Below are 15,247 nucleotides of genomic sequence, written 5' to 3' on the forward strand. Positions count from 1 at the left end.
TTATTTTCTATACGCTAGTGTAGTCACGAGGAAGAAGAATGACAATATCCGACATAAGCCTTCCATGCAGATTGCCAAACTTACAGTGAATGAGACAATGAAAGCAGGAAAGTCGAATTTCTGATTTATAAAAATGACATTTGAAAAAGTAGCTCAATTTTCGTCAAAAATAATTTAAGTATCACCCAAACCGACTCGGTCATTGAAACAAAAACATATGAAACATTATCAAAAACCTAGAAAGATTTTTCAATAATAAATGAAAGACTGGTTGACTGACAAATTAATAAAATTATTAAAATGGTAATTCCAAAATAGATGGTCATGTACATAAATGTGCAGATCTATTGTGTCAAATTTTCGTTATTTCCCGCAACAAGTGTAATTTTTACATAAGAGACATAGAGTTTCATTTGTATTCTGGCAAAAGAGAGAACAAAATACGTTTTTCATTCTTCTTATTTACGTGCTTCCAAGTAACAGCAAATGCTTTTACATTCGTGTGTTAAATCCCGCTCTTCGGGTCTCGACCTTGAATAAACTGGAAAATGGGGGGCAAGTGCTTTCACATCCACAGCTAAATCTTGCCTTCGAAGATAAATTTAGTAATAGATGAGTAAGTGCTCTCGAATACAGGATGCGGCTTAATAAAGTCTCTAATTTGGAAAGCTTCTTCTTCTTGCGGTGCCTTGTCAGATCCTCCCGACGCTAGCGATCACTACAAAGAAATCATCTTGGTTCTGCTTTACTCTTATATACCGCAGCTAGAACAGCTGCTTATTGAATACACTTGCCACAGTGATTCCTGGGAAAAAATGACCAGATTGGTTTCCCGTGGCCTTTTCTGGTGGATTTTGATGTCGGAGCTACCTTCCCTTAGCTGGTTGGTTTTGGTTTTGAGGCGCCAGAAACTCGCCTTTTATTCTCTCGTTATCTGTTTGATCGCACCGTTATGTGTGTGATCGCATTGCCCGGGCTCCGCGACGTGAACGCTAACGAGTTGGCCTAGTAAGTAGTGATGCCGGTGAAATGCAACTCGGCGTACGCAGCATTTTATAGAATCATACCCTAAGCGCAAGGTGTGACTCGCTGCGACCTTACTGATAATTCAAACCTTTGGGAAGCTCATAAAAACCAAACCAAGCAAGATACATACTGAATGTACATCTTGAGTGGTTTATGCTATGTATATGTGCCGCATGTAATGTATATGTTTGTGTATGTTTTATATGTGCGTTCATGTGTGTGCGTGGATGGCTCGGAGTGTACATTCGGTATTTTTATTTATTTTAATTTATTACCTCCATGGAAAACGCAAATGTCAACAATTATCCTTTTCTCACTTAAAATTCTTATTTATTTTTTATTTTTTGTCACATTTAATGTTTATATCTTTTTAATTTATGAAAACTTAATTGGTCTTTTATGTTAAAAAATTGTTGTTTTTAGTACTTATTTTGTATGGCTGTATGTTTTCTAAATAAAATAAAATAAAAAATAAATACAAAAAGTATACATGTATTTCTAAAAAGCACACTTATATAATATTGTTTTAGATCAAGGTGTTCTAAAAATTTCATCACTCTAGTGGCTACCTTCATTGTCGATACACTGATTGAGCCTCTCCCAGTAGCTTTACGGGACTCTGTGGGTCTTTTGGGCGGAATAACAGCAACCTCTTGGAGTCCTACCTCCATAATAGCTCCCAAAGTTTGGGGACAGCGTTAGTACACCTTAGATTTGAGGTAGCTCCGAGAAAAAATCGCACTGGATCAAGTCTGAAGAGCGAGGAGGCCACCCGACATGACCACGCAAAAAGTTAATATTCCCAGGAAATACTCATCTCAGAAATCCGATTGAGTAACAAGATGTGTTGGCACCATCTTGTTGAATCCGCACCTTTTTCTGTCATGTTCATCTAGAGAAAAAAGTTCTAGAGCAATGCAAAATTACGATCGCAGGTTACCGTTACAGTAACACCATTCTCTTCATGAAAGTACTGGCCCCACACACCAAACTCCAAAATAGCACACCACGCTCTAACTTTAGGGCTATGGAGTGTTCCTTTGTGAAATTCCGACGGTGAATTGCAGCCTAAAAACGAAAATTTTAGTTGTTGACTTAAAAGGTAAAAATGTGCTTCGTTCGTAAAGAGCAGAGCCACCATTTTTTTATGAACTCCTGGATAACAAAAGCACGGTGCTCTCTCAACCAAGCCACGATGAGAACTGAAAACGACTCGTCCACGCTTGTCGTTTAGTATACTCTTCACTGCTGTATGCATCCCCACCTCATCTCTGACTATAGCCTTTCTAATCGTATAAGTTATTCTACCGCACTCTGTGCTGTACTGGACAAGGCCTTTAAAGAACGAGACTGTTCATCGAATTTTACGCCCCTCACACTCGTAGTATAGGTCTTTAAAAATTTTACTATTGCTTAGGGGCCGAGTGCTTTCACATCAATAGCTCTTGCCCCATTGACATATTGCCCTATAGAGTAAAATATTTTTTTAAATAGTGGCTCGAAAGTTATTATAAAGTTAAACTAGAGCTACATTCAACGATCATGCATACGCTACCAAAAATTGGAGGATAATTATTTTTGGTATTTAAAAAAGTCTGTGTTTTGTCGTTAACAAACAACAGCTTTTGGTGGATCCTAATCAGATTCTTCACGTAAATTCATCATAATTTCGACCCATTTATTTCTTTTCATTGGATATTGGGGAACGCAAAAATAATATCAACTCACATTTATTATATTTTTAAAACGTATTCCTATCAGTGCAGTCTTGTAAGTAAGAAGACCTTCGCAATTGCGCCGCTAAAAAAAATTATATTTGAATATGAATATGAATATGAATTCTTTTAAGCTTTGCTAATCATTCATGAACAAATATTTTCCAATGAAAAGTTACACATTCCTTTTTACAGTGTTTATCCGAATGGTTTTTACACGCTTTCATGACACAAGCAGGCATTTTGATTCCAATTTTAAACTTCACGCCTGGCTGGCGGTCGAAGAATGAATAAATACGCGTATGGGCATGAGTTAAGTTTCATCATTTTTGAGGGCTGAGGACATGTCTATGTGTATTAATACGTCAATTTATTGACCTCAAAGTCTTGTCTTTAAAGTACCCGGCTTGCTAGTATGAGGGATGAGTGTTCTTCCGTCAACTTCTACGTACGCCAACCGAATTTAAAATACTGTATCATTAATTAATGTATTTAAATCATGTAAGGATACCTTAATAATTTTGACCAATTAATATAATATATAAACAGCTTTAATGCTTTTATATCAAATGTAATCCTACATAATCAAATAATGATACTAAGTTTATGAATTGTAGATTATTGATATTTTTAAAAAAAATAATTAAAACCACCCATCTATATATTTTGTGCAAAACCACAACATAAAAAATGCCGACCGATTTCTGAACACAATTGTTCGTCTGTTGAGGCATAAAAATAAACAATGTAAAATCAATACTTTTAATCTTCTTTTACTTATTTTTAAATTACAAATTAACCTAAAATACATTGCTAACATGTGTTCAGTATTTCTCATTTAGACTACAAATCCTTGGAAAATGAATTTACAAAAAAATGCTCGCTCTTATGAAAAATCATGAAGTGCTTAAAGTATTAATTTTATTTTTAAATGATTTAGTGTTTCTAATTTCCTGCATACATTAATTATTTTGTCATTTTTTTAGAGTATTTAAGCACAAACGATATAAAACCCAAAATGTGGTAAAGAATATCGTTCTTTGTGCCGTAAACTAATTGAATATTAGCATTAAAATTTTATTGTTATAATTTTTTATCAGGTATTACATTATTTAGAATAATAAAATAATACTTTATTAATTCAATTAGATTTTAAGGAACAATAAAATTATTACCAGAATATAATTTTTAGTAATCTTAAAGCAACCATATAAATATGTTATTAATAGTTACTTAGCAATATAGCTTTGATTGTTTTATTATTTTTTCGTATATTTTGTTCACGTTTGCATTCATTAGACATTCGTTCATTCGAGAGACATTCAATAGACATTTATCATTCGATGTACACGTATGCATTTGATAGACATTCGACGTACGTGACAACAGTCGATAGACATTCGACATTCATTAATATATTCGTTAGATATTCGATGGACATTGGTCATTCGATGTACCTACATCCTTCTCAGAGTAATACGGCACCATAAAGCCCTTTTCACACATGCCACGCCACACTCTACAAAAAGTGTCAAATTTTGGATGCGTTTGTAGGATGTACCCGGTAGAATTACTGGGCCGGGTGGATTGGCGTGGCATGTGTGAAAAGGTAAAAGGGCGGAAAAAATCATTCTAGGATTATAAATCATGAAGTTATCTATATTTTACAGCAACACAATAGGCTGTAAGTACTCAGGTCGAGAATCACAAACCCAAATCGAAACAATCCGTTGCACTTTGTTGCTAAACCAAAAATTTGTAACATTTTTTTTCTGTGCAAGTGTTTTTTAATCTGTGGGTCGCAAAGCCTTGCTAAGGGGGTCGCGGGCCCAAGCAAGACTCGTAAAAGTAAGAGATGAATAATTGGCATCTTTTGGAGGTGAGTAGCTCTAGATTTTTTTTAAATCTGGCGCTACCCCTTTTACTCCAGGAATTAAATTTTTGCATTGCTCATGACAGCGACCCCCTCAAACAAGACAAAAACTGGCCCTGTGGGGGGGCGGTCGATATTTATTTTTCTACTCATGGGGGTCGCGTGTTCAAAAAGATTGAAAAACACTGTTCTATACAATAGAGCGAAATGCGGTCTCTGCAGCTATGGCGCCTTATTACTGCTCTTAGAGTATATTTGACAAACATTTGACATTAGATAGACATTCGACGTACATTTGTTAGATATTCGATAGGTATTAGTCATTTGACGTACATTTGTTAGATATTCGATAGGTATTAGTCATTCGACGTACATTTGTTAGATATTCGATAGGTATTAGTCATTCGACGTACATTAGTACATTCAATAAACATTCGAAGTACAGTGCGTTCGAATGTTTGATAACCCTACGTTCAAATATTCGTGCCTGTCGGTGAACCAAGTAAACACAAATTTAATTTGTGTTAGTTGGCACACTAGAATGATTTATTTAAATCTTATTGTTACGCAGAGGTTTTTAAAGGTTTGAATCGACTGTACATTTATATGTTCGTTAGATAGTCAACTTAGACACTCGGTGATTCGATAACCACTTTTAAATGCAGGATTTGAAAATATAGATTTTCCAGTTAAAAATATGTTCTTACCAAATCACGTTGTTTTATGAAATATATAGTAAATAATTGAAAATATTTTATTTAAAGACTTATGCAATCACGTTTTAAATTTATTTTTAATGCCTTTTAATTACGATTGTATTACTAAAATGTATTTATTTTTAAACATAGATTATTGATTACAATATTTGAGTTTATCCAAATGTTAGTAGACAAAAGATTGGATTTCACCCCCTCGGGAGTCGTTAAGAATAACAAATTACAACAGGGATGGAAACCAACTGGTCCAAAAAGAAATTCAAAAATTGAAAAATTGTTTTCAGACGTTACCTAGTATGTGAAATAATTTGATCAGATGAATCTCTTCACAACAATAAAGTTTTCAGCTTTTTAACTCCACTAAAATCAACAAATGGAAGAATTGAAGAAATGCGGATGTTCAAACATAGGCAAAATAATAAGCCTGTAAATGCCTCGACTTTTGTATTCCCTTCTTTAAGGTATTCTGCATCCCTGTTGTTATTTATCAATAGAGTATTTAAATTATACTTATCTTGTTAAGATTTTTAAAATGTAAAAATTCGTTTTTTGTTTATTATTTTTTATTTTGAACCTTGAAGTAGGGCACACATAGATAAAATTATAAATAAACTTATCAATGAAACTTCTTGCTTTAGTTTTACTTGAAGATGCCTACCATTTTACCAGTCTTGAAGATGCCTACTTAGGCGAAAGCGCTCGTCGGTCAAAATAATAAAAAGTAAAACTAAACCAAGAATTTTCATTGATAAGTTTATTTATAATTTTATCATAATCATTAACTATGGAGTTTTATCAAGAAATATCAACAAAAAATATCAATATAACACATAAACAAATTCATAAATGTGCATTAATAATAACAATGTACATTTATTTATAAGTTGTTTTACATAATTTCTTAACCTTTTGTTCGAATTTTTTTTTATTCATAAATGTTTTTTCCATTATAATAATAATATTTTGTAACTGTCTTATATTTTTATTTACTTATAAATTCACATAAAGATACATTTTACAAAAAAAATACGTATCTCTAACTCTATGAGGCCAAGAGCCATGTGTTGAGTTGAGATACAACATAATGGAAGGTGAAAGCATGCATATTAAATGAAAAAATAAAAATGATACAAACATTAATTTTAATAAAAATCTGGGCAACACGCTTAAAAGCATATAAATCTAAGCAATTTATATTTAATACTTTGAACTTGTTGAAACTAACTGAGAGAAGAAAAATTATAGATTTACTGAATTTATTTTAGATTGTTAACTTTACATGGAACTGCCCAAATCTATTAGCAATCATTAACTTCAAGGTACCTGGACGAAGGACTCGTCAAGTACCTCCGTTTAGTTGCAACAATTCGCGAACAGTATACTCATATAATGCTATTCTGAATCGACTACATGTACTTGGCAATAAGTATTCTGACGTTGCTGATATTTTTAACATAAAGTAGTTTATATAAATCAACTCTATTTAATCATTTCAAAGATGGTGAACGGTAATTTACATTTTTAAAATTATAGTGCTTTCTATGTTTACTTTTGTATGGGTACTATGTAATACCATATTTATGTGTAAACATATTTTTTTAAATCACTTTTATTGTAAAACTATTTTTTTTTATACATTTTTTTTTAGACAATAAATTTTACTGTATTTAATATACTTATATTTTGTACCTCTTGAAGAAAAAATGTAAAAATATTTTTCCTATTAAAATTTTATCTGCACACATTGTAAAATTTTATTTTTTTTTATATATAATATATGTTTTTTTTTACGAAACTGCTGTTTTATAGTATTTATGTAACATAATACTTTTCAATTAGATTTTTATGTTTTTCACATTATATTGAAGTGTTTATATTCTTTTAAATATGTATCTTTGTAAAGTAAAAGGCACTGCGTGCCGTGTATATTAATAAATAATAAAAAATAATTGCTCGCAGCAGCCTCCTGCAATGGTTTCTTCATTTAGACGAAATTTAAACTTGTACACTTCTGAAAATGACTTTCGTTTTGGAGAATTAAATTTGTTCATCCCGGGACATTGAACACTCTTGGGGCCACAAAAAATACATTTTCTCTGAGCGGAAGTCGTACGTGTTTTTTGTATTAAATAATTCAAATTACAGGAAAATCTAGTACGAGCATTGTGCTAGAATCTCCTCTTGTAACCACATGCGCAAAAAAGTGTCAATGACTCTTTTTTTAAAAAAAGCCTCGTATCCAGTACCTTCATAAATTGAAACAATGTCTCGGATGGTAAAGTTGGGGCAGATCGAAGCATCTCTCTAAGAATTAGTTTTTGTGCATTTATTGGGGGGTTCATGATAGACGCCGTGCAACCTCCTCAGCCCACTATACCATAGGACTACTAACTGGAAAAGAGCTAAATACACAGTTTTGAGAGTACCAATGTCCAGGACGTTCCTGAGTGAGCAGAATACATGACACAGCTTTCTTAATCTGGAAACCAGCGATTGGACCTGACCCTCGTATCGTAGATTTTTGACAATAATTATTCCCAGATATTTACTGTAGTGTAGGTTTTAAGAGCCGGCACGAATAAAATTCAATTTTGTGACTAAGCCTTTTTTCTAAATGGGAGTCTGATTTTTACTTTTTTTCTGGTATCGTGATCATGTTCATGTTGGATTTGATCAATTCTGTGGTTTTTTTTCAAATGAATAATATTATGCACAAATATCATCGTATTGTAAAATATTATTTGCTCACATGTTAGTACTTTTAATTCATTTTACATCAATATGTAGCTACAGTAATTAATGTGTAGTTCAATAAATGTGTTATAAATCATTTTGCATGAACCCTGATCAACAAATTTTCTAATTTTTCTCAAAATTGTTTTTTTTTTACATCTTTTTCGTTTTCATCTTAGTATTTTGATGAAATGTTAGTTTCGAATCCATCATTACACCCAAATATTTCATTTCACTAACTTCATGATGTGTGTTGGGTACAATTTACAATGATTTGATTTAAATATAATAGGTTGTTCAAAAATTTATTTCGTATTTTTCAAGTTATTTCAAATGTGTTTTTTTATTTGTTCAAATAAACGGAATCATCCAAATACTGTGCATTATTATCGATGGTCTTTTGTCATCTTTCTGGTAGAGCCATGATCCCATCCTCATTCGGTCCAGAAATTCGGTCCAATATTTTTTTTGAACTCAGCCCATGCGGCACCCACCTATCGAGCTTCTTGGCCAATCCAGCGGAATGCAAATGGTTTGAAACAGTTACATGACCAATGTTTAACTTCTGAGCAATCTCACGAGTGTTCGCATGTAATTTTTCATAGACTTTTTCCATTATTTCGTCGACGTTTTCCGTGATGGGCCGCCCAAAGCGAGGTGCATCTTTGACATTGAAATTTTCCAAACGAAACCGCTTGAACCATTGTTGTGCTGCGCGTGTTGTCAAAACACCGTCATTTTAAACAGCACAATTTTTTTTACGTGCCTGCGGCGCATTTTTGCTTTTCAGGAAGTAAAACTTCAAAATACCACGAATTTCCTCGCTCGACACATTCATTTTCAAAATGGAATAACTTTTACACGATTGATCAAAACGAAGCTTTATGTTGATTAAAAATATTTTTTGAAATGTCACCTTTCCAACGTGACTCTATTTGTCAAAATCGGTAGAGTGTTGCCAGCGCAAATTAAGTTTATTTATTTCATTTGGGAAATCAACAGTTCTACATACATATTTATAGTAAACAAACAGATATAGTGTATAAACTCAGAACTAATAAAAGATTTCCATATAGTATACAAAGTTAGTAAAGAAAATATATTACATATCAAATAAATACATATAATTAATACACATAAAAATATTATTTTCATTTACTCATGTAAAGAATTTTTTTATATTTATTTTACGAACATTAAGTTACAGTAAATTGGGCGGGATTAGGACAAGAATGCTTGAAGAGAGGATAAGGAGGGGAAGGGAGATGTACATAATATTTATTATTATAATGTCTACTAAGTTGCATAATGCATTTTTAGTGTAAATTTTAAATCTGACAGAGTGATGTTTGTGTAATCTATATTTTTAAATTTTGTATTGTACACTGAAAAAGTCCTACGAAAAAAAGCATTTTTAACATACGATGTTTTACTTATTGGTACATGAAACAGGTGGTACCGTCTACAAATCTTAGCTGGCACATGTATTGTTATTAAACTATGTAGTTCTGTACAGTCAACTATTCCTGTCATAATTTTGTAAAGTTCAACCCCATCTTGCGACAAAATACGAATCTACTTTTTGAACAACCTAATATTTTTATTTCTATATTTTCTGTCATTTTTATACATGTGTTAAATTTTGCAATGTGAAAAATAAACAAATATTTGTTATCCTCGTGTTTTCTTTGTAGACGAGATTTGATTTTTGCGAGATATAACAATTAAATCCTTTTTTATGGTTATTTTACCAATGTGTGTTTTACCTCTTGGACTGTGTGATGAAAAAAATATAACTTGTTTACAAATATTTAAATAAACAAACAATAAATTGGTTTAATCATTTACACGCGTTCCTGTTCTCCCTGTGAGAGATAAGTAGGGACTGAAGCACTCTTTACATGCAATCTTATGATTGAATAATAATTTAATTCTACTGATAGAGATTTAAGTTCTCTGTCACCGCTCGTTGCGCTGTAGTATCGTACTAACACGAAAATAACCGATTAAAAAGCATGGAGAAATTGATATGTTTTTTTTCCATTGTCGGTTTTTAGATTTAAAATACGTACAGCGATATTTTTTTTTAAACTTGCATCATTCGAATGCTGTTAAAACCGCTGGCTTTTTATATTTGACTTACCTACACTTAAATAATACCTTTTTTATTGATTGATTTGGTGTTTGTAATTTACCTATTATTTTTGCTTGAAACTGTTATATTTTTTTGGAAATACTTAATTATGTACCTACCTACTTTTGTGTAATATTTTATCTTTATTTATGTAATTCGACACTTTAAAAAAAGAACTGTTTATTGGATGCATACTTATGAGACCTACGTATTGACTTTTGTAATAAAACGCATAAATTGTAATTTTGTACCTGTCATGTAAAGCCCTCTGGACGTATAAAATAAATAAATAAATATAAATAACTGATCTTGAAACAATCGGCTATGAAAAATAAATTACGACAAAATATTATTTTGTCGCACCAAAATAATATGATCGCACCCCTGACCCTTGGCAAGGCATCGCGACCCCCCTTTTAGTTTGACTATTTTTCTACAAGTGTATATTTTTAAATTTTTTCCTACTTACTATAGTAAAACCACCTTTTTATCAATATTTCATGTCCATATTCCCAGGAAACGAACACGGTATAGTAAGTGGATGCGCCAGCCACTACACTACGAGGCATACTTATTTCTACTCGAATTCCTATTTTAAGGATTTTCCTTCGAGAGAGTAGCCATCGAGTCAAAAACGCTCGTCAAGGATGTTGGGTCTATTTCATAAACATAACTGTTTTCTTCATCCGCCCGGACACTGATAAATAATACAAAATAATCAAATAACCTTTATATAGATGATTATTAAGTAAAACAATCGAATTATTCAGAATATTTAATGAATCGATTTATTACATTATCATAACCGATTACCTAGTATCACAGTGCGCGGCGTCGTGTTCCCTCGCCAATCACTCCGCTTCCGCGCGTCTCGCCCTCGTCATGCGGCCGAGCGTCCGCCCCCGTCCCGCCAGCGCCAGGAAGTGACTCGGAAGGATGTCCAAGAAACGGCCCGGCTCCGCGAGTGGCTCTAGCTGGCTCTTCGGCACCCTGGTCCTCCTGGTTCTGGGAGCCCAGGTCGTCATCCTGCGCAAGTCCAGCAACTTGGCGCGAGAACTGCAAGACACATGGATCGACCGAGCCACCGCTCAGCTGGACTACTGGACCCAGCAGAAAAGAAGAGACATGGAAACATGGTCGACCAACAAAATCCAATCCATCCTCCAGCAGCAGACAGAATCGCTTGACACCTCGAAACTCAAAGACACCCTGACTTCCTCGTTTCAAAAGCGAACGGAGATGATCGATTTCTGGACCAAAACGAGAGTGGAAAAGGTCGTAGACGAAAGGATAAACGAGAGAATGGACAGCTTAGATACGTGGTCTAGTGATAAAGTTGTTTCGTTAGTTGGTGAACAAATTGCGAAAAAGATAGACGCTGATGTGATTACAAAACTTGAGAAAGTGGTGGAAACGCAAATTTTAGAAGCATTGAAGAAGAATGCTGATTGCAAAAAAAGAGCGAAAAGGAGTTCTGATACCGTAAGTAAAAACAAATTCACGTTTATTTTTACTTTTTCAATTTTTTTCTTAATCGATGTAATCTAATTCAGAATCCTAACTAGAATCTAAAGAAATTTTATCCTAACTCTATCCTAACCCTAGATCTTGATAAGTATTTCATTTGCGTGTGTATCATTTTTTTATTATTAACCATGCTATCCTGAATGACAATAGACAAATTTATCGGCTTACTAGAATTTTCTATAAGAAAATTATGTTTCCATGAAATTTCGTCAGTAACACAACGAGATCACTCGATTTTTTTCGAAATATTCTCATTTTTAATGAATATTTGATGAAATCGATCAGTTTGTCGGTAGTTATTCATGATCGCACTCTCGAATAAAACATATATCTACTAAATTACAAAATTATTTCTTATGATCTGAATACTTTTATCTTTATGTATGTTGCAAAGAGCCGGCTTCTTGATCGACTGACTGTTAATAATTTACAAACAAGCGTAAATAAAATCACAGCTGACAAATGATTGAATGAGTTTTGTAATGTCGATTGTAGAGAGCAGGGGGCAGAGGTTATCATACTAGACCCAATTAAGTTATACTTCCTTCGGGTGTCTCTAGGGCTTGCTAATGGAGGAGGGGAAAACTTTCTGGTCAATTCTCATTCAAATTTTAAAAACGGATGAAAAAATATATTTATTTCAGGGCACCGATTAAAATGGAACTAAGCGAATTATTTTTAACTGTATCAAGTAAAATCTGAAGATATGTGCCAAAATTTTTAATTTCTTCCTCGGTAAATCGTAATTGAACATGTTTAGAAAAACATGTATGCCAGCTCTACTTTTCATACAGAAAACTTAATTTTACTTTGTATATAAAATTGAAATCCGGGAGCTCGATCGCAATGGCCGCACTCGTCTATAATTATTACCGAAGCGATAAAAATTTCTTAAAAATATGCGTTGGTTAAGAACTTTTAATCGACGTGATAAACACCTGCGATTGAGCATCTTATTTTATTCTCTTTTGTAACGTTATTTTCCCGAGTATTTTATTCAATAATAATGATACTTATCATAATAATGATAATACTTTATTAACACAATTATTATATAATTTATCTACTACATTTTTTAAGGTAATAGATACCTCTGAATTGTGTGTGGTCTGCCTAACTAGGTACAACCAGTTTTAAGTCAGATTTTTTCTGTGTGGAGCTAAATAAACAAAACATTACTACTAGTGACACACAATTTTACAATATTAAACATCCTTTTGACATTTTTTACATACGTTAAATATTTATTTTTTATTTTAGATTTTTTGTATATATTTATTTTCCCATTAAAAATAATTTTCCCTTGCCAAATTGATATAATAACGATAGATTTTTAAACTATGGGAATGTTCTGATTTTGCCTTTTCGGATTGTTGAAAAATTCGTTATGACATAACATTATTGTTCAATATTCACTCAAAATGTTCGGAAAATTTTAGGAAAATTATCTCTCACCTGTAAACATAATAATTTTGTTTCATTACATAATATATTCATTTTTATAGTGTCACTTGTTATGTTTTTAACATAAATTACGTAATCCTCATTAACAGTAAAAAACCGTAAGTATTTTGCTTAGTTTTTTATTTGTTAAAATAAATATTTGAATAAATTTACTCGTATTGAAAATCGCAGTATTTTTATAATTAAGATATATTTTCGTATAATTATATCGTTGTGATCGTAGAATATTAACATTATTTTATTTTTGATCTTGAAAAGTTTATATGAAGACTTTATATTTCAGGTTTAAAAAAACAAAACGTCTTTAATTAACTCCAGTATCAAATCCCCTACTTTTATACTTATCAAATTGTGACATAATGTGTCCAAAAAAATTATACCACTCTCATGTAAAGTTGAAGAAAAATCTGTCGTTGTTCTACGACTATGGCGATATGTTTCAGTTTTAAAAAAAAATAGAAAATGTTATAAAGGTCATGTCTCTCTTTATCCGAATCATTGAATGACATTATTTATAGTTTTGTCTATAATGCCTTGCGTTTTACACGAAATACAATTTACCTTTTTAATTTTGTATGACATCTTCTTCTTCACGTGTCATGTCAGGTCCCCCGACGGTGACGATCACTTGGGAGAAAGCTTCCCTATCCTGAGCAGTGCGAAACAGCTCCTTCACAGTTCTAATCCTGGTCCATGCTCGGATGTTTCGAAGCCAGGAAAGCTGTTTTTTTCCGACCCCTCTACGTCCCTCGATCTTTCCTTCATGACAAGCTGAAGTATGGCATATTTATCACCTCTCAACACATGGCTTAAATATGAAGTCTCACGGAAGTTAACAGTGGTGAATAGTTCTCTATTCGTATTGGCTCTACGTAATACTTCATTGTTGGTTATCATATCGGTCCAAGATATGTATCACATGGACTTCTATAAAAAAACCAAAATATTATATCTTGTTTTCTTTGTGTATACATTGAAAATCTCTGGCGTGGTTCCGGTTTACGAAGAATAATCAATTTATTGGTGAACCAATGGATGATAACTCAATCATTGGAGCAGGAGTGGGGAGATTCTTACTGCCCGTTGGCTACTCACTACTCACTACACTCTCGGGAGTACTACTACTTGGGGTACCTACTATTAGTACTAGTACTGATACTAGTACCTAGCTTATCGTGTTGACGAGCACGTCGTCAGGAGAGATAAAAGGAAAAGAAAAGAACTTGAACTCTTTTAACAATAACATATTTATAAATTAAAATGTCCCGTATAATACGGCCTAATACTAGATATTTGACCAAGATTCCGATTAATTTTTGATGTAATCACATAAAAAGTGGTTGGAATCGTCGCGCGTCGAGGAAAACATTGTTATATTAAAGTGCATTTGTGATCCAGTGCCAGAAATTGAAGAACATTCTGAAATTTAATAAAATATTTTTTCAACATGTGAACCTATCGTAATTCTATAACACGTCTTTTCCGACTTGTGAAATTTATTTATTTTATTTATTTATTACATGATACATACATTTGTTAAGGACAGAGATGCAGTTTATAGCGACAAAATCAGGAACGACCCATGTCTGTGAACTTGCTCCAACTCGCTAGAAAATCCGTGTTGAGTCGGGGCACTTGTAATGCATTCATAACCATACATTCACACACATATTCGCACATACATATTTGTATTATATTTTATACATACATATATATTAAGTTTATACACATCATTGATACTTTATACATTATTACATTTTACATTTATAAATACATATTAATCATTTACCAGTTAGTCCACAAATTGGTCCTAATGTTTTTTTTTGTTGACAATTCTTGTTATACGAGTAATCTTATTTTCAAATACCACGTGACATCCTATTTTATACCATATTATCTCCATTCAACGGTTTTGTCTTTAGCAAAGTATAGAAAATAATCGTAAAAATAAAATACACAAAACTTGTGTATTAAAATGAACAAAAAATATGAATTTATAAAAATAGTGGTAAATGTAAAAATTACAAAAAATAAATCACTAACATTTAAACCCATAACT

General features: G+C 32.5%; 1 protein-coding gene across 2 annotated transcripts in view; it reads left to right on the forward strand.

Annotated features, from left to right (window-relative positions):
- Positions 1–11,068: 11,068 nt before the first annotated feature.
- LOC148280537 (uncharacterized) overlaps positions 11,069–15,247 on the forward strand; it is a 29,838-nt gene continuing 25,659 nt past the window's right edge. For both annotated transcript variants that reach the window (XR_015822572.1, XM_088228222.1), the window contains exon 1: positions 11,069–11,679. Coding sequence is in view for 1 of the 2 variants with exons in the window: in XM_088228222.1 (XP_088084348.1) it covers positions 11,134–11,679 (546 nt within the window). In the remaining variant the exon portion in view is untranslated. The remainder of the gene's footprint in view (positions 11,680–15,247) is intronic.

This window comes from Micrasema longulum, unplaced genomic scaffold (assembly GCF_059751315.1).
Source record: "Micrasema longulum isolate JH-2025_06_02 unplaced genomic scaffold, ASM5975131v1 h1tg000570l, whole genome shotgun sequence".
Lineage (NCBI taxonomy): Eukaryota > Metazoa > Arthropoda > Insecta > Trichoptera > Brachycentridae > Micrasema > Micrasema longulum.